Below are 18,632 nucleotides of genomic sequence, written 5' to 3'. Positions count from 1 at the left end.
AGTGGAGAAGATTGGATCATTATTTCACATTACTGCATTTATTTTAGGGATTTTTATGGTTAGACATTGATTCATTTCAGGGGGTCATTGACCCTGACGAAATTGGAGGTGCACAACATGGATGGGCTAAGTGGATTTTATTTTATAAATACCCCTTAGGCAAATTAGGCTACCTAGCCTCTCCTTGAGCGGGCCTTAGGAGCCTCACCGGCGCTCAAGAGTTAATGACCACTTTATATATTTTGAATGTGTATTTCATTTTTTTTTATACTGTGTTTATTTTTTTTATGGTAACAAGGCCTGCGGCCCTATTCACCAGATTTAGTTAACAGGGATGTACGTCTTTCTTCTAGATGGGGGTTATACGGTGTGTTTGGTGGATGTGCCTGCTGGGAGGGTGGGTAGGCCCGCCAGGGTGGAGGGATGTGGGAGTTAACCCCTTGCCTTAATAGTCTCTTTGGTGTGCAAGGGAAGGGTGGACAGTAGTCTAGTGTCGTGTGTACTATATATAGTAACCCCTTTGTACCCCTTATTCATCAGCTAGTAATGGGTTGCTCATGACTAGGTGGCCACTTGGTTTGCTAAGGGGCTGGGTTGTCCCAGGTCACCCTGTCAGCGGCCCTGGTCATGAAAATAACGTAGAGTTATCCTTAAATAACGTGACATTAAGGTAACAACAATGAGGTCAAGAACATCACATTAGTTTCCCTAATTTAGCAGAGTTTAGTGAATCTAGGCCTCTGTTCTGGAGTAAATCAGGATTCTACATTGTACAGAACCAGTGGTCCACTTAAAGACAGCTGTTTCATTCTTTTGGACTTATTAGGCCTCGTTCAGGGTGGCAGAGACAGGAGGTGGAGGGCGCGCGTCTGCTTGTGCGCGCGTCAGTCTGCTGGGCGATGTGTGCACATCATCCCCAGCAGACCTTTGCTAGTGTTGTGGAGGCGGGTCTACAGACCTCAGCTTAGGGATGGGTGTTGCTCTGTTCAAATCATTTTCAAGAATGATTTGATTGGCTAACGAAGTACCAGTGACGCTGCTGCAGCTTGAAAAAACAACTTGAGTTGTTTATGCAAAGTGTAGCAGCGTGAACTCCGTACTTCGGCGACAGGGTAGCTGCTACCCTGACAACCGCTATTGAGTTTAAATACTTTGTTTCGGACGTGCGCGTGCACGTTGCGAAGCAGGCACCCTGAACGAGGCCTTACTTTGAGATTGGTCACTGATTCTGCATTGTGAAGCTGGCAGTGGTTGTAAAGCAGACAGAGGAGGGCAAAAAATAAACGTTCAGATGCACACACAACGTGTAATACAGCAAGCAAAAGCTCTGGGAAGGCTATGTAAAAAAATGTATAGGAAGTTAACGGTGACACTACCCAGAATCCTCATGCGCAGCTTAACCATTATATGACCTGTGACAATGAGGTAAATAAAGTCGGTTTGGAAACTCAAGGAAAACATTCAGCTCCACTCACAGGTTCTCCATCTTTGCTGAACTGTGCACATTCAAGGATTGTTGTCCCTTTTTTCCCCAACATGATTATGTCAAGTGTTTCCTCAAAATAACATTAAAAAAAAAAAAACATTCTCTCGCTGGCAGTGAAGGCAAAATAAAAAAAAAAACAATAACAGGAGCATTGCTATTATAGAGCATTAATATTAATGCTGAACATTTCAGAAACAAAAAATCACTAGGGTGGGAATATTTTGTAACTGGATAAATGAATGGGAGTGTGAACACATGCCATCAGCTCCTGTATCTGCTCTTACTGTTTCCTTCAAGTTCCTAACTCTGACTCAAATTGACATAATCTTCTTCTCCCGCCATTCTCCACCTTTTTGGCATAGGAGACTCGTAACAGATTTTTGGAATGCAGGTGACATCTGGTGCTCCTTTTTTTTTTGTTTCAATCTTTTTTTTATTAGGTATTGTCAGAGTATAACATTTCCATCATAACCAATGTTCATCTTTAAAACAAGTGAGAAAAACATACAAACATCCAACCCGATATATACTTTGGCTTAAACTCTATACAGGCTTGGAGATTAAACTTGTAAACATTCAATTCGCCATCTCTACTTGTTCTCTTGCTTTCCTTTTTTATTTTCCTTGAAGGTTATATTTAAGAGTCTTCAGTCAAACCTATAGTTTTCTAAGAATAGACAAAGAGAGAAGATAGGGGAAGATGAAAGAAGATGTAGAAGGAAGGAAGAGGATAAAGGGGGGACGGGGGACGGGGGGGTCTACCCCCGTCGATAACGAAATGCTACGTCCGAGTTTTTTTAATTTTTATTTTTATTTAAATTCACCTACTCTATTTTGGGTGTCCAACTTAGCCTTCTGTCTCCTTGCTTGGGGCTATTCCCAGTTCTGTGGCCATGCTTCCCATACCTTATAATAAAGATCCAATGAGTGGTTCAGCTGTGCTGAGAGTCTTTCCATGAGTTTGACATTATTTACTCTTTTAATCACTGTGCGTCTAGATGGAGGTTTTACCTTTTTCCATGCTGCCGCTATGGCACACTGGGCCGCTGTAAGTATGAAAGTGATCAGCTTGCCTATTGGGGCTTGGACTCCCTCCATTGGACCGGCTAATAGATAGGTCAAAGGATCCTTTGGGAGACTCAGGCCTGAGACATCGAGAATCATATTTTCTATCATGGTCCAAAAATGTTGAATATGGGGGCAAAACCACCAGATGTGGGCCATGTCTCCTTTCATACCACAACCTCTCCAGCATAGGTACGGGGTCCCTGGATAAATCTGACAGCCTACTCGGGGTTAAGTACCAATAAAATAGAATTTTATAAATGTTTTCTTTTGTTATTGTACAGATTGATGTTTTAGCTGCCGATTCCCAGATATCCCTCCAGTCATCGTTATCTATTTCTATGTTGAGGTCCTCAGCCCATTTCATCATATATTTTTAGGGTTGGGAAGTTGCGTGAGTAGCCAGCTCCGTATATACTCTCGAGATCAATCCCCTCTGGTAGATACCCTCCTTACATATTGTTTCAAATTTTGATAGATCCGAAAATGTAGCATTCTGAGCTATTGTTTGCAGAAAGTGTCTGATTTGGAAAAACGTAAAAATGTGTAGATTCTGCCTTCGTGTTTTTTGTTTTAATTCTTGCAGCGAGAGGATCTTTCCCCCTTCTATTAGCTCTTTTGCTATTATTATATCCATTTCTCTAAGCTGCTCCGCATTTTTTTGGGCACAACCCGGAGTTATTTATTATAGGAATAAGGAGAGAGGGAAATGTGGAGAGCGAATATTTTTTTTGTTGCTTTTAGACCATATCTCCCACGTGCATCTCATCGATCCCAGTTTCAATCTTGGTGCTCCTTTTATATAACATTTTTGTTGTTATTTTTAACTGCAACCCTACTTATCACTCTTATTTTCTCATATTTTATGTCTTTTTAGAAATCCTTGTGAAGTGTTAGGGATTTTTAGCATCAGCTGCTCCATAGATTTCAGCAGTCTCACTCACTGTAGGCATTATTTCTCTTCAAATTATATATTTTGGTCCATATCCCCGCACCCCCCCCCTCCCCCTCCCCCTCCCAATACCCATGACTTGGATCGTAGGAAGTTGAAATATTCATTTTTCATTCATTGTTTTATTAAATCTAGTGGCTAAAAGGACATGCCACACAATTGCCTGCCCTAGGCCTCTGGCAGGGAATCAGAAGCCAGGGTTGAGGATCAGTGTGTGGTGCTGCTTACAGATGATAGCAGCACCTGCTGGTGTGCTGTGTGAATGGCAGCCCTGATGTCACTAATGGTCCTCCCTCTTCTGTGGAGCACCTACAGCAGTACTCACAGAGCTGGGTGCAGCCTGCACACTGGAAATTGCTCGTTTCTCCTGCAAAGGATCTCTCTGGATCCACTGGTGGGCACACAGTCCGCAGTGCACGGGAGCTGCAGCCAGGACGGATTAGATCATGGCTGATGATTTTGGCTTCTTCTCCTCTTCGGAGAGCGGGGCTCCTGGGGAGACGGAAGAAGACCCAGCCGCTGCTTTCCTGGCCCAACAGGAAAACGAAATAGCTGGGATAGAGAATGACGAAGGGTTTGGGGCAGTGCTGGTGGGGAGCCAAGCCTCTTCCTTGGAGCAGTCAGATATAGGTGAGTCAGGAGGTGAAAGAGCATTGTGTCAACACAGCCACACCATATCTCTGGCCCGCAGAGCTGACACTCATATCTAGAGGCAGTGAAGAGACCTGTCCAAGGTCACACACAGGTCACACACAGCACCTGATGACACAGGCGGTGGGGACACTCTTACATTTTATGGGGAATACTTACAGCTCTAACCTTATAAAGCTGGGTAAGACACCAGCCTTTGAAGTGGGAGAGCCTATTCAAGACTCAGTGCCTGCTCAGCGTGACCTTGCCCAAGTAACTTTATATGTGTGCATCTCCCATACGGAAAATTACATTGAAAGCTACCCCAGGGGGGAAAAAAACCATGTATCACTGTGACCTGTGTGAAGCAGAGTGTACTAGATTGTAATGTTACATGTATCATTTATTTATGAAGTGGAAATATTGTACAGTGACAGGTGAAAGACCAGGTCTGAAATAATAATATTGTAACAAGAAGCAGTTTTGAGAGATGTTATTAATTACATGGTGATGTACAATAGGTAAAAAGAGCACAGGAGATATTATAGCCTCTGAGATATAATATATATATATATATACACTCTGTCTCAATCTCTTCTTCACTCCTTCCCTTCTGTGATATGAGCATCTCAGATGCGTGAGGGATAATATTGCTGCAGTGCCAACATGCTGCAAGATAGTGCATGAGTTGGGTTACCATCAGGGATAGAGCAATGATACAGAACATTCATGCGTATATTCACATATAACAGACAGTTCCACAAACCTGTCTTATGCCACCATTAGTTAATAGTTAATGAAACGCTGGGATAATTGGTTCATAGAGAGAATTAACCAAGGAATTTCTTCTCAGGTCCAGCACTTTTTATTATTTTATATCCCACACGAGGTGACACAATATGGCCTTCCCTGGAGTAATTTATTCTCTGCATTAAGTACAGCCCAGCTCATGTTTACTCAGCCCTGATCGAATGACCAAGCAGAGCACAAGTAGGCTGGCTCCCGACCTGCTCCAGCAAACAGCAACGCCACTGCTCAGTTGTGGGAAGGGTGGTGCTCAAACAAAGCACAAAACCTGCAAGAGCCTTTTGTGACCTTTTTTATCCAGAAGCCCAGTCTGTCTTGCATACAGTATCTATCACTCACAGCCCCATTTTCCCATAGTAAGAGCGAGTGCAAAGGTATATTCTATCACAGAGCCATCACCTGAGTGTAAAATATCAGGGTCAGTGTGCTCTGTGCAATATGCGGCAAAGCAGTTTTCTTTTCTTTTTAGAAAGTTGAAGTCCCATTCATTGAAATTGAGTTGAAATCTTGTCTAGGTAGGGGAAGAAGTCATCACGGTATATTGAACACGGGCCAATGAATCCTGACTTTACAGTCACTCCAAAACGATTTTCTTTGAGAGCCAAATTTACTAAGCAGCGCTACTCTGTAAAGCACCTGGCAGCGGAAAACACACCTCTTGGCCCATCCAAGCGTCCTCCAGTGCCGGAAGAGGTATTACAGAGTAGCGCCATTTTGTAAATATGGCCCAATCTAATCGCGCATAAATATATTTTACGTGTTTTTTTTTTTAAATCAATCAGTTCTCAGTAGAAACCATAACATGAGCAATTCATCAAAATGTCCTCCTTCCTGATCGCTATGAAAAGAAACCGCATCATTTAAAATGCTTCATCCAGTGCGAGAGAGAACTAAAGCAGGCAGAAGATTCTGCAAATGTCCCGGCAGCACATAGAACCAAAGAACTGCAAAGGCCAGATCACCGTATCCCCAAAGCCCAGTTGGATGATAAATAAAGAACACGGGGTTTCAGAGCACTTTTCCTGTTATCCAACCAAGAACTGCCTGAGCCTATATATAGTCATTTAGAGGCAGTCACTGAACCAAAGGTTTTGTTTTCATATTTGTGCGTTACAATAATGGTTGAAGTGATCACATGGCTTCGCAGCTCATAATCCTAACTTATTTCTTGTGTACGCTTGGTAAATATAAACTCTGGTTGCAAGCGGCCTACCCAGCAGAAAATCTCTATTGCTGCTCCATTGAGGCTGGCTAATGATTACCCAGCATACAGTGCAACAGCCGACAACCCTTTCCAGGGAGATTTGGTTGAAAAATGCTGGAGATCCCTTCATTGGCCAGTGGATTCATATTCATTTTTTTTTTTTTTACTTTTACCATAAAAAATATAAACAAAAATGCAGCATTTTGTGGGAATCACAAGATGAAACTCATTTTATGAGGAGCACTTGCCTGGATGTTACAAAGATATACCCCTCCCATTGAGGTTTTGATATGTGGATGGTTGAATCGGTCAGTGGGGCCAGTCTACACACTGACCATTTGAGTACCAGAGGGGCAAGCAGTGTTACTACCCTCTGTCACTGAGTGGTTAATAGGGAAAGGTGACCCAATACGTTTTTGTTTTGTTTTTAAACCTGTGCTGAATAGGAGAGATGCCTAGTTACATATCCATGATGAGGACAGTTAATGGCCCGAAAACCCTTTAACATCCCAAGGTGAAATGCGTCAGACAGCAGTTATATGGGTGTATTACTGGCCTCGTTTTTTGCGTGAGCACTGAAAGAAGAACAAGGCTATGGAGAGAAGGAAAGCTGCCGATCGTGACACAGCCCTGAGGGGGAGAGGCAGGGGGAAGGAATGTCATAAAACATGTTTATAATGATACAATTAAGGGAGGAACCCGTGTGTGGGAAGGACTGCAAACCTTTAATTCATTTATTGGTATTGAGTGCTGCAGCCACCCGCGTACGCTCCTTCCTGCAGTAAAGAAGTGCACTGCCATCAGAATTGCCATGTAAACCCCGTGTCAGCGAGGCAGGTTCGTGCTGCGCAGGTTATATGGTTCCCTTCGCAGACGAAAAACAAAAAGGTTAAAAATCCCACGATGCTTTTGAAGGGAAAAAAAAGTGAAAACAGCAGAACTGCGATGCACTTCTCGGCTGCAGAATGACGGGTAGATAGATGACTACTGCACATTTTCACTGTCGTTTTGCTGATCAAACCTGTTCAGTGCTGAACTCTTGAAGGCAGCATTGCACGATCCCCTGAACAGCCATATAAGACGAGATAAAGGATGACACATTATTATGGATCCACCAATAATTACAGCTGCTAACCTGTCCTGTCCAGGTTTTCAAATTGGGATGGTTAGTGTAAAAACCTAAACTGGTCGAGGCGCCCCTTAGGGTCCTGCCACCTCCGGCGATCACATGATATCTGCTTCATTCCGGTGGTGTCAAAGAAATGGGGAGATTTCTGACCCCCCACCCCCCTCACTTCGAGTGGTTTTTATCTGCCATCAATTATTATGTTTCGATGAGAGTTTCAACCCACTCAGGCTTTACCATAACAAAAGCCGACCTGAATGGACATCTAGAAGTGAGCGGCAGCCGTGTGATAGCGTTAGGGTCAGTGTGACAGGCGGTGGATTCTGTTCTGTTTCAGTTTGACTTTTGGCTAAAAAAAAAAAATCCTGTGATTTTGAATTCCAAAATTGTGACGTGAGAAGCATTAAAAAAAAACTGGACTGGATCAACAAGTCCCACTGACCTGGGTAACACTGGCAAAGCCCAGAGGGTATTAGAGCAGGGTTTCTCCACTCCAGTCCTCAATGCCCACCCTCCTCCCCCAACAGGTCAGGTTTTCAGGATATCCCAGCTTCAGTACATGTGGCTCAATCAGAGGCTCAGTCTTCGACTGAACCTCTGATCGAGCCACCTGTGCTGAGGCTGGGATATCCTGAAAACCTGACCTGTTGGGGGGGGGGGGTGGTCTTGAGGACTGGAGTAACGCACTAACTGAGCATTCAGACATGGCCATACTGCTGTTACCTTTCTGTAGCCACATTTTCTTAACCTGTTCTGATGCCAGCGGGGCCGGCAGCGCGTTGCACAATTTGTCAAGAGACCTGATTAGAAATGAGTATGTTTTGGGCGAGGTCGGATGTTACTCAGTGCGCTGTAAGAGGAGCCAGCACTGCTCTGCAAACGGGTTGAAGCAGAGGTGGCGCTAGGGCATAAACAAACTCTGCACGGCTAGTGCCCCAATGTGTTCAAATGAAATGAAGAATCCGGGACCTGCCGTAGAATTCCAGGAAAGGGCTCTTACACGCAACTAGGGGAAGGATGCTGCGGACATCCAGTTACTATGCACAGATGTGAAGCAGCGCTGGACCATCTGCAACAAGACGCCTAAAAAGAATATACATATATATATTTTATTTTTTTACAGAATAGATCATTATCATGTTACCATAAATACCATCACATTTCACATGGAAGTTTGTAGTGAAGATGTCAAGGTAAAAACAAAAGGTAATGTGTATGTATATCTTTATTTATATAGCACCATTTATGTACATAGCGCTTCACAGCAGTGATACACGGGATATAATAATATAGCACATAGTGGGAATAAGCATTTCAGACATGCCAGTAACATTAGGAAAAGGACTCCCTGTCCCGAAGAGCTTACAATCTAAGTGATATGTGTCTTAACGAGACAGACACAAACCATCATTATTTGAATTCCTTTACTGCTGAAGAGCTAAGTAACACATTGCAATTCATGTTTCAGATATAATTGTCCAATAAAGCACTTGGGCCCAAATCCATAAGGGGGTGTTAAGCATTAGCACGCCTCAGCTCCTATTCATATGAATGGGAATGGAGGTGTTCTAAAGCTCAGCATCCTTTTGTAGTAGAACATGGCCTAAGTCCCTTGCAGCAGCAGCAGCAGGGCACGTGTTTCAGGCTGTAGCACAGTTTGGGTGTCTTACCGAGATGTATGGAGATGTGAAAGGGTTAAATAACAAATCTGAGCACGCAGTGAAGTCAGTGATCCTAACCAAAATGCCAATGTCTCTGTATTTCCTGAGAGCCACAGCACATCAAAAAAATGATAGTGAAAGTTATTTGAACACATAATTCGGGGTTATGTGGCAACATCCTTGAATGTACACCCTGTTTAAGTACTCTGAAATGAACAAAACAAGGGCATTGCCCTGAAAGCAGCAGTGTTCTTAGAGTTTAATATAAGTAGCAAAGCAGATAACAATAAAGGTGGATATCACAAGCACAGCAAAATGTAATGTTATGGGACACAGGCTGCTAGAAAACACAACCCTTTCAACTGACGAGGGACTCCCGACATTCAAAACAAAAACACGGTCCACCTACATTCTTTATAAAGGACCAGAGTTTTCTTTTCAAAGAGATTTGGCTGGAATGGTAGTGCAGTGGAATACATTGTGATGTCAGAAGGGCATGTTAAAGCCCATTTGGTATTGGTGTCCCATACGCACCACCATATTCTTAGGCGGCCATTCATCCAGATTCGGCTTGTCACTGTTATTTCTCTTGCAGTGGGTTTCGATGACCTGGTGACCACTCCAGTGAACGGAGGAGACATTTACCAAGTGAGTGTGGGGCGTCATCTTTACTACAGAGGATGGACCGCGCCTGGGCAGTGATTTGGGGGATGGGGGTTGCGGGTGCAAAGGACATTCATAAAAGTTTTAGGTGGAGGATAATCCCTTAGTGTGGGTTAATACAATAACGTTATGGTAGTTTAAAAAAAAGTAGCAAATACTAATCACAGTACAAGGACAAGTTACTTATGAATGTATATGTATGTCTACCATAGGTCCCCATAGGCCTCCCACTGCCACGTCACACGCTTATTGATATGCAGACAAGGATTCTGGGTAGTTTAATGCAAGTGAGCAAACTTAGTAAGTCACTTTTAGCTTCCTATGCTATGATACATGGACTCCTCAGAGCTTTCATCAGATATATTACACAGCTTGTATAGCTGCGACAAGAAAATAGAGTGTAAGGGAACCCACTTAAAGCCATCATCGGTTTATATCTTAGTTACTGATTGTGCATTGTGAGGCCAGTAGTGGTTGCAAACCAGACACAATAAGGTCATGGTCAATGTTTTCACGTTCAAATGTTGGGATTTTCTGGTTTAAAACCTAAATTTCAAGGAACATTCTAGTCAAGAAATAAAACCCTGACAAAAATGTAAAATAAAGAATGGTGTTAAGTACAAATAACAACAGTAACAACACCACACAATGTCCAGGGCTCTTCTTCACTGCCAGCTGAGCACAGGACACCCCACTAGGACGAGTGATAAATAACTTGGGGACACTCGACTGTGCACAAGGAGAGAGACCCAGGCTCCCAGCTCATTCTCTGATTCCTGTATTATCCGCAGCAGAAGCTTTGAAACTCGCATACACACACTTTTCCAATGCAACGTGACAAGGCACTGTGATTGGCCGGATCCGGTTGTGGTGCCCATTGACCTGCTATTGGTGGGGACATGGCTGGCGAGTCCTTACACCATTTTCCCGAGCTTTTCCAATTTGATCTCAGAGAGGTGTCATATTTTCCAGAAAACTGGATTTTTTTCAGTAAGTGAAAAAAACTGGTTCTGGTGGATCATAAAAGTGACAAAAGTCCCTCCACCCTACAATATATTAAACCCATGAGTGCATCTGTGGATTCCATAGGTCCCCAACATGTGCTTCATTCACCCCTTTAGCACATCACATAATGGTTAAACTGAAGTCAAGGATGTTGGGTAATGACATACAAACGGGCACTAACACATGTCCCTTAGATCTCTATCCATTTTAAACATGTGTTTTTCCCTCAAGCCGTTTGCCTGCAGCATTACACAGATTTTTAAGCCCAGCTACAATGGCGAGAAAAAGTTTGTGAACCCCAATGATAATTATGGAAATGCCATCGTTTTTCCATGGTAACCTTCTTGAATCAAATCCAGGCTTAACTACCCAATAGTGTTTATATTGACCAATTCCATGTCTTTTGAAACAAAATGATGTATGAATTAGACAAAGAATGAGTAATTAAGAGTCGGGTGTGTGAAAAAGTAAGTGAAACCCTTGTTTTAACAGCTAAATTATAAGGAGATAATTAGAAGCAGGTCTTTTAATAATTAGGAAGATCTTCAGGTATGAGTTTGGGGGCCCCCACCCTATATAAAGATAAGAAACTTTGTGAGTTTGGTCTTCACCATACAGGTGTGTGGAAACTTGTCATGCCACGATCAAAAGAAACATCTGGATCTCAGAAAGCAGTTATTGATGCTGATCAGTCTAGAAAGTGTTACAAAACCATTTCTAAGGATTTGGGGCTCCACCAATCCACTGTCAGACAGATAGTATACAAATAGTGAAAGTTCAAGACCAGTCACTCTACCCAGGAGCGGTCGTCCGGTCAAAATCTCTTTAAGAACAAACCAGCAAATCATCCAGGAAGTCACAAAGAACCCCGGAGCACCATCAAACTATCTGCAGGCCACACTCACCTTGACTAATGTCAGTGTTCATGACTCAACTATCAGAAAAAGACTGAACAAGAATGGTGTTCATGGAAGGCAGGAGGAAACTACTGCTGTCTAAAAAGAACATTGCTGCACCTCTGAAGTTCGCCAAATAACAAATAGATGATCCACAAGACTTCTGGAACAATGTTCCCTGGACAGATGAGTCAAAGGTAGAACTTTTTGGTCTCAATGAGAAATGTTATGTTTGGCGAAAACCAAACACTGCGTTTGAACATAAGTACCTCATTTCAACCATCAAGCATGGTGGTGGGAATGTGATGGTTTGGGGATGCTTTGCTGCCTCAGAAGCTGGACGGCTTGCCATCGTTGACACAACCATGAATTCTGCATTGTTTCAGAAGATTCTAGAGTAGAATGTCCGACCATCCGTCTGTGAGCTGAACCTGAAGCGAAAGTGGGTCATGCAGCAAGACAGTGATCCTAAACATACAAGCAGATCTACAAAAGAATGACTGCAGAAGAAGACATTCCACTTTGGAATGGCATAGTCAAAGTCTGGACCTAAACCCCATCAAAATGTTGTGGCAGGACCTGAAGCTATCTGTCCATACAAGAAAGCCCTCAAATGAGTTGAAGCAGTTCTGTAAAGAGGAATCGGACAAAATTTGCACAAAACCAATGTGACAGACTGACCTGCAGTTACAAGCGTTCATGTCATTCCTGCTCAAGGGGGCGCCACCAGGTACTGAATCTAAAGATTCACATACTTTTTCACACATTGATATTGAATGATGAATCATTTGTGGATAAATAAATGGTGCAAAAGTATCCTGTTCTTATGTCATTTGATTGATCAGGTTATCTTTATCTATTATTAGGACTTGGATTAAGATCTAATAACATTTTAGGTTTGAAATATGTGAAAATCCTAAGGGGTTCACAAACGTTTTCTCGACACTGTAAGCTGTGGGTTAACAGTAAGGATTCTGTGATGTGTATAGAGAGATAACAAATGAAACAAGACAAGATTGCCAATAAATGCAGCATAATCATATTCTCTACTGAGGGCTCTTCCAGCATATTATGTTTATGCTATAATCTATTTCAGGGGGGCGCAAGATATTGTAGGGGGGGGAGGCGCGGCGCTTAAAGAGGCCCCACACTCTTGCCCACAACATATTAAATTAAATGCCGGGGGAGCGCACAAGCCTCTGCGCACGAGGCTCTTACCTTGTCTCCGTCGGCTTCTTGCGACATGTCGCCATGATAATGCAACGTGTCATGACGCCGGAGAAAAGGTCAATGGGGGGAGAGCAGGCAGGGGGACGCAGACAAGAAAGTTTGCGCACCCTTGGTCTATACTATATTTCAGAAAGTTTGTTTGTTTGTTTGGTTGTCCGCTATACAAATCCACACACTTAATCCTAGAGCCACCAAACATGGCATGCTAGTATCTAATAGGATCAAAGGGGCAGAGCGTAGGTGGGGTTTTAGTATATATGGCCCATAGCTTCGGGTAGCCCCCGAACAAATGTTTGTGAAAACTTCAGGCTTTTCCCCCTAGCTCCTCAGGGAACTGTTCGATTAAGTTCAAATTTGGAATGTAGGTACATATTTGGAGGAGACATAATCGGTCCACAAAGTGACCGTTCAATACTTCCGGGTCTAAACCGGTTTGATTGATTTTAGCTAAATGCCTCGCGCTTCGTGCTTCCATTCCACTCTGAACAGTGCGAACGAAACAAAAGCAAGTGAATAAAGCACTTTTATTTAGAAATGTTAGCTTTAGTGTAGTCTTTCTGCGGTTTTCTTGCCATTCTCAATTATATTCTTGACTTGATAGGATGCAAGTGGTTAGGATACAGTTAGGGTTAGTTAGTTTTATATAAATATTTTGAACTCTCCCTTCTTTGGACAGCCCTCCCCGGGAAAGCCGGGTAATTCCACTAGTCTAATATAAGTAAAAGCCAGTGGGTCTTGTATGTCTCTATGTATCTGGCATGAGCTGTTCGGTGACATCATAGTGCACATAGTTTGGTGGCAGATATGGAGAGTCCGATAGCTATAACGTTTAGACAGAAAGCAGGAGAAGAAAGAAAGAGACAAAATCAGGTGACATAATAATAATAATAATAACATGTTCTTGTATAGCGCTGCTAGTTTTACGTAGCACTTTACAGAGACATTTTACAGGCACCGGTCCCTGCCCCGTGGAGCTTACAATCTATGTTTTTGGTGCCTGAGGCACAGGGAGATAAAGTGACTTGCCCAAGGTCACTTTGAACCGACACCAGGAATTGAACCAGGCTCCACTGCTTCAAACTCAGTGCCAGTCAAGTGTCTTTACTCACTGAGCCACTCCTCCCTTTCTCCTCCCGTGACATGAGGAGAAAGGAAGAATGCTCGAGAAGGAAAGAGAGGCGGAAAGAACTGATGACACCATCATGTATTTAATAAAAGAGAGGGGGAGAGATAGGAGTTGGGGAAGCTGGGGGAGAAGGGGGGTTGAGGGGTGAGAGAAAGGAGGGGAGAGAGAAGAGAGAGAGAAGAGGGGGGAGAGATGGAAGGTGCAATGTGAGCGAGAAGGAGGGATGAGAGAGAAGAGAAGGTGGGGGGAGAAAAAAGGTGGGGAAAGAAAAAAATCCAAGTCGTCATTATTGATGGGCATTTATTCTTGTATACATTAAGGAACAGTGACACCAAACTGCAACCATTTTGGCAGAGACGTTAATGAGGCATGTCTCCCCACCTTTAACATTCTTGGACAGTGGAAACATAAAAGCAAGTCTTAGTTACAACGAGGGCAAAAATGCATCATGGACACATTGATTATATCAGTTTTCCAACCACAGTCTTACACTGAATAGTAATCTTGAAGTGGCTGTACCTGTTTGCCCCCCATAAAAAAATGTAAGCCTTTTAGTGGTAATGAGTGATCCAATTTGAAAGGGACTAAATAGCCAGTGGCCAGTTGACTTCTCATGCCTGGGTTTTAGAAACAATCTAATTTCCCAGAGATTGGTGACATCATTGCCCCTTCCAGGACTGTCACAATGGCTCTATAGAACATTGACGTAATGTAGACATGTACATTACTTAATGTGTCCCATCATACAGCAGCAACCTCAGCAGCTAAGCTGAACCAGCAATGAGGAAGGGAGGACCACTGACCGGCCGAGTGGTTGATGAGGTAAAGGTGCAGAGGGAGGTGAAATTGAAGTCCCAGTGTTCACTTTTTAAAACCCCAACAGGTGCAGGAAGGAGTGAGTTGTATCATATAGCATTGGCCTACTGAAGCAGTGTGTTTATCATTACACTAGATGAAAGTACCCGGCTTTGCACGGGTTGCAGTAATCTAAATTATTCTATTTCCCCCATTTCTCTCCCCTTCCTCTCTCCCCCTTCTCTCTCTCTCCCCCTCCCCCTGCGTTTAAATAGAAGAAACACTAAGTTGCTATTCTTTCCCCACCTTCTCTCACTCTCCCCCTTCTCCCTCTCTCCTTCCTTCTCCCCTTCTCCCTCCTCTTCCCCTGCCTCTTCTCCCTCTCCCCCTCCCCTTCTCCCTCTTCCCCCTCTTCTCCCTCTTCCACACACTTCTCTCCACCACATTTTTTTTAATACCTTATGATGTCCACAATTCTTTGTGTTTGTCTCTCCTCCACCACTCTTGTTTTCTCCTCACGTGTCAGCTGACTTCCTCTATTTCTTTCTTTTTAAACTTTATAGCTATCCGACTCTCCTTATCTGCCACCAGGTTATGTGCATTATGATGTCACGTGCCAGATACATAGCCTAACAGGTACAACACCCAGTGGCTTTTATATATAGAAAAGTGTTATACCTCCTAGAATAACCAGAATGAATGCAATATATCCAAACATAGACAAAAACCTGCTCCTTGATCTCAGGAACTATCATGCAAAATGTGGTTACTATAGTGTAAGAGGTGTCCAAATACAGAGCAAACAGACCAACAGCTTTCCAAAATATATAGTAGACAGTAATCATAACCCGACTTCTGCAGTGCCTTAATGCAGAAACTGCTAACTACCCGGATCATGTAAAAGAGGTGGAGGGTACAGTATTAAATCTAGATTTTAATGCATCACGCCTTGTCTCTGCTAGGACTCTGCTGGGTTCAGTGATGGCTACGCAGCTATATCACATGCCGACCGCCTGACCCAGGAGCCAGAGAGCATTCGGAAATGGAGAGAGGAACAGAAGAAGCGCCTGGAGGAGCTGGGTATGACAAAGGGGGGAAGAGTGATAACGGCAGCCCTGATGCTGACCCCACAACCTTCTGTGTTTTATATGTCAATGTTTGATCTCCTCGTCCAGTTTTAGTATTCATTTCCTTCTGCACATGTTTTCATGTCATATATGATTGCAGAGTAGTGTGCTGGGAAGAAGATCCGGGTTATTACAACATAATATCCCAAAAAGAGAATGGCTTACCCAACCGGTCGCACATTGTGCTGGGGTCGAGAAGGCAAAAACCAGCTGTGTGATCTTTCAGCTGAGAGGTCTACATACTGACAAATATAAGCTGCACAAATTCAGAGATGCTCCATCCATTCTGCAAAAGTGTACATAACAATGTATAACTTGGATAATTCATATTCACAACACAAAACAAACCCCAGACACATGTACAGCTTCCTACACCAAATATAAAGTGAAGTGCAATGAGTGCTTAATAACCATGCATGCAAATATTATGAGCGGAAGACTTGTAAGCAGTGTCAGATCTCCCATTAGGCTCCGACCTAAGGCGCCAAACTTTGGGGGCGGCAAAAATGTCCGCCCCCTTTTGCATCGGACCTAATGGGAAGGACTTACTTACCTGTGCCGGCCGCCCCCCGTTCTGCTGCCCTGCTTTCTCCTTCAAAATCGAGCGTCAAATGGACGTCACAACCGACGTCCCGTTGCCATGGCAACCGTGACGTCGCGCCGGCAAATGACGGCGCGTTACCATGGTAACGAGACGTCGTGCAATGTCACGGTGATGTCCGCGGCGTCATTTGACGCTGGATTCTGAAGGAGAAGGCAAGGCGGCAGGAGCAGGCGGCAGACACAGGCAAGTGCCTAAGGGTGGCGGATATGTAAATCCGCCGCTACTTGTGAGATAAGGACTCAACTTCATTATTCTCTGCATCACTGAATTTAAATGCATAAAAAAAATCAGAGTGCGCAGTCCCATTACATAAATGGAATTTACGGCTGGAGGCGATGTTATGTCAGAAGAACGGTAAGTGCAGCCATAGAGTCAGCAATCCGCACCGTATGTCACAGTGCAAAAGTAAGGATGTTTGCTGCACACCAAAGAACAAATAACTTGTGATACATATACCGGTAATCCTTAGTCCCGGGGAGACCTGCATTTCATCCAATATATCCAATGTAACTAATGGACAAGGGCCCACGGATATCAATCAGAAAGAATGTATTGGGCCATAGAACACACCACGTTTGGGCTGCTGGCCTCTCACACTACATGCCACTTCACCTGAGAAAGGCCAGCAGGCCGAAACGTTGTGTGCTCTACGGCATCATGTATTCTTTCTGATTGATATCCGTGTGCCCTTGTTCTTCTATATAGTGCCATTTACTTTAATATTCATACACCCATTCCGGGTATGCACGTGTGCGAGGTGTTATTCAGCAAACGTGAGTCGTCTCAAGATGTTGTCAGTCTCACCCGAGTGCCACGTTAACAGCTCCGCTAACCAGCCGTATATATTTGTATATGGAGTTACTTTTGTTTATGTTTCCTTGATACTTTTGAATGAATGTGTGTACTTTTAGACGGCCCCCTTATGGCAAATAGAGCGTGTCTATATAAAGCACTATTTGGAAAGACCCCTCGACTCCGGAAGAAGCCACCTATACTACATGTACAGCCCAACATCCGTTGGGTTTGGTGTGCGGTGGTATGATCCAGTGAAAGAGCAAGCACATGAACCGAGGCTATATCCTATGATTGGTAATACTATTTATCGGCGCAAAGACGGGAATAAAGACATTAAAGAACTGGACGGGGACGCCCAGTGCCGATTTCTGTCTGAAATGTTGGGAAAATGTTATGATTAATGGCGCAGAGCAGACAGAAGGCCTTTACGTGTCTGTTGATGGACGGCTGGTTAGCGGAGCTGTTAACGTGGCACTCGGGTGAGACTGACAACATCTTGAGACGACTCACGTTTGCTGAATAACATCTCGCACACGTGCATACCCGGAATGGGTGTATGAATACTAACGTAAATGTCACTGCATAGAAGGGTCAATCAAAATTAGAGGTATATTCTGCACACCAAAATGAGATAAAAAGATACAGTTACCGGTGCTCCTGATTACAAGGAAAACCTGTGAGTAATCCAAAGTATATCCAGTTTAAGAGATGAATCAAGGCACTTCGGTTTTTGTAAAGCCAGTTTCAGACTTTATTGAGCCATGAGAACACGACGTTTTGGCCTCTTTATTGGCCCTTTTCAAGCGAAATGGCATAAATACTAACATACTAGTGTCCTTTATATAGTCTCAGAGAAAATAAAAAAAATCCCCAGGTGCAGGTGATCCTCCGCTGATATCTTGCGTCCGCGCTGTTTTCCTCCGTCATTGCATCTCGCAATGTTTCCTCCCACTTCTGATGTCATCATAAGCGTATCCTACGTCCGAGTTATCGCGTCTCGAGGGCGTATCCGGCGGCGTCTCCTCCATCTGGCGTCAATGCGTCTACAACATTCGATCATGGATCCTGGACACGTGTCCCGCGGCATCTGACGTCATCTTTGTTTTCATCTTGCTTGCCAAGTAATGTAGTTGCGCATGCGCCTTCAGCCTTACAGTACTGGCTGCAGAGGACCTGCAAGACGACCACTGCTTAGCATTTCATGGGAAGACTGAAGGCGTATACGCAACTACATAACTTGGCAACCAAGATGAAAACAAAGATGACACCGCTGCGCACGCATCCAGGATCCACGATCAAACGTTGTAAATGGATGAGGAGTTGCCGCTGGATGCGCTCTCAGGACACGATGACGCGGGCATAGTATACGCCCATGATGACATCAGATGTCAGAGGAAACATTGCAAGATGTAATGACGGAGGAAAACAGCGCGGACGCAAGATATCACCACCAATCTAAG

At 43.8% G+C, this 18,632-nt stretch overlaps 1 protein-coding gene across 2 annotated transcripts in view; it reads left to right on the top strand.

Annotated features, from left to right (window-relative positions):
- Nucleotides 1–3,790: 3,790 nt before the first annotated feature.
- Nucleotides 3,791–18,632, top strand: part of CLTB (clathrin light chain B) — a 31,503-nt gene continuing 16,661 nt past the window's right edge. The window contains exons 1-3 of one of the 2 annotated variants that reach the window (XM_075600768.1): nt 3,791–4,133; nt 9,527–9,579; nt 15,609–15,726. In XM_075600768.1, the coding sequence (XP_075456883.1) occupies nt 3,950–4,133; nt 9,527–9,579; nt 15,609–15,726 (355 nt within the window). In that variant the 5' untranslated portion in view covers nt 3,791–3,949. The remainder of the gene's footprint in view (nt 4,134–9,526; nt 9,580–15,608; nt 15,727–18,632) is intronic. The other variant, XM_075600769.1, reaches the window with a different exon arrangement.

Source organism: Ascaphus truei, chromosome 5 (assembly GCF_040206685.1).
Source record: "Ascaphus truei isolate aAscTru1 chromosome 5, aAscTru1.hap1, whole genome shotgun sequence".
In the NCBI taxonomy this organism is placed as follows: Eukaryota; Metazoa; Chordata; class Amphibia; order Anura; family Ascaphidae; genus Ascaphus; species Ascaphus truei.
The sequence above is the reverse complement of the archived record's forward strand: the minus strand, read 5'-3'. Positions and strand labels throughout refer to the sequence as shown.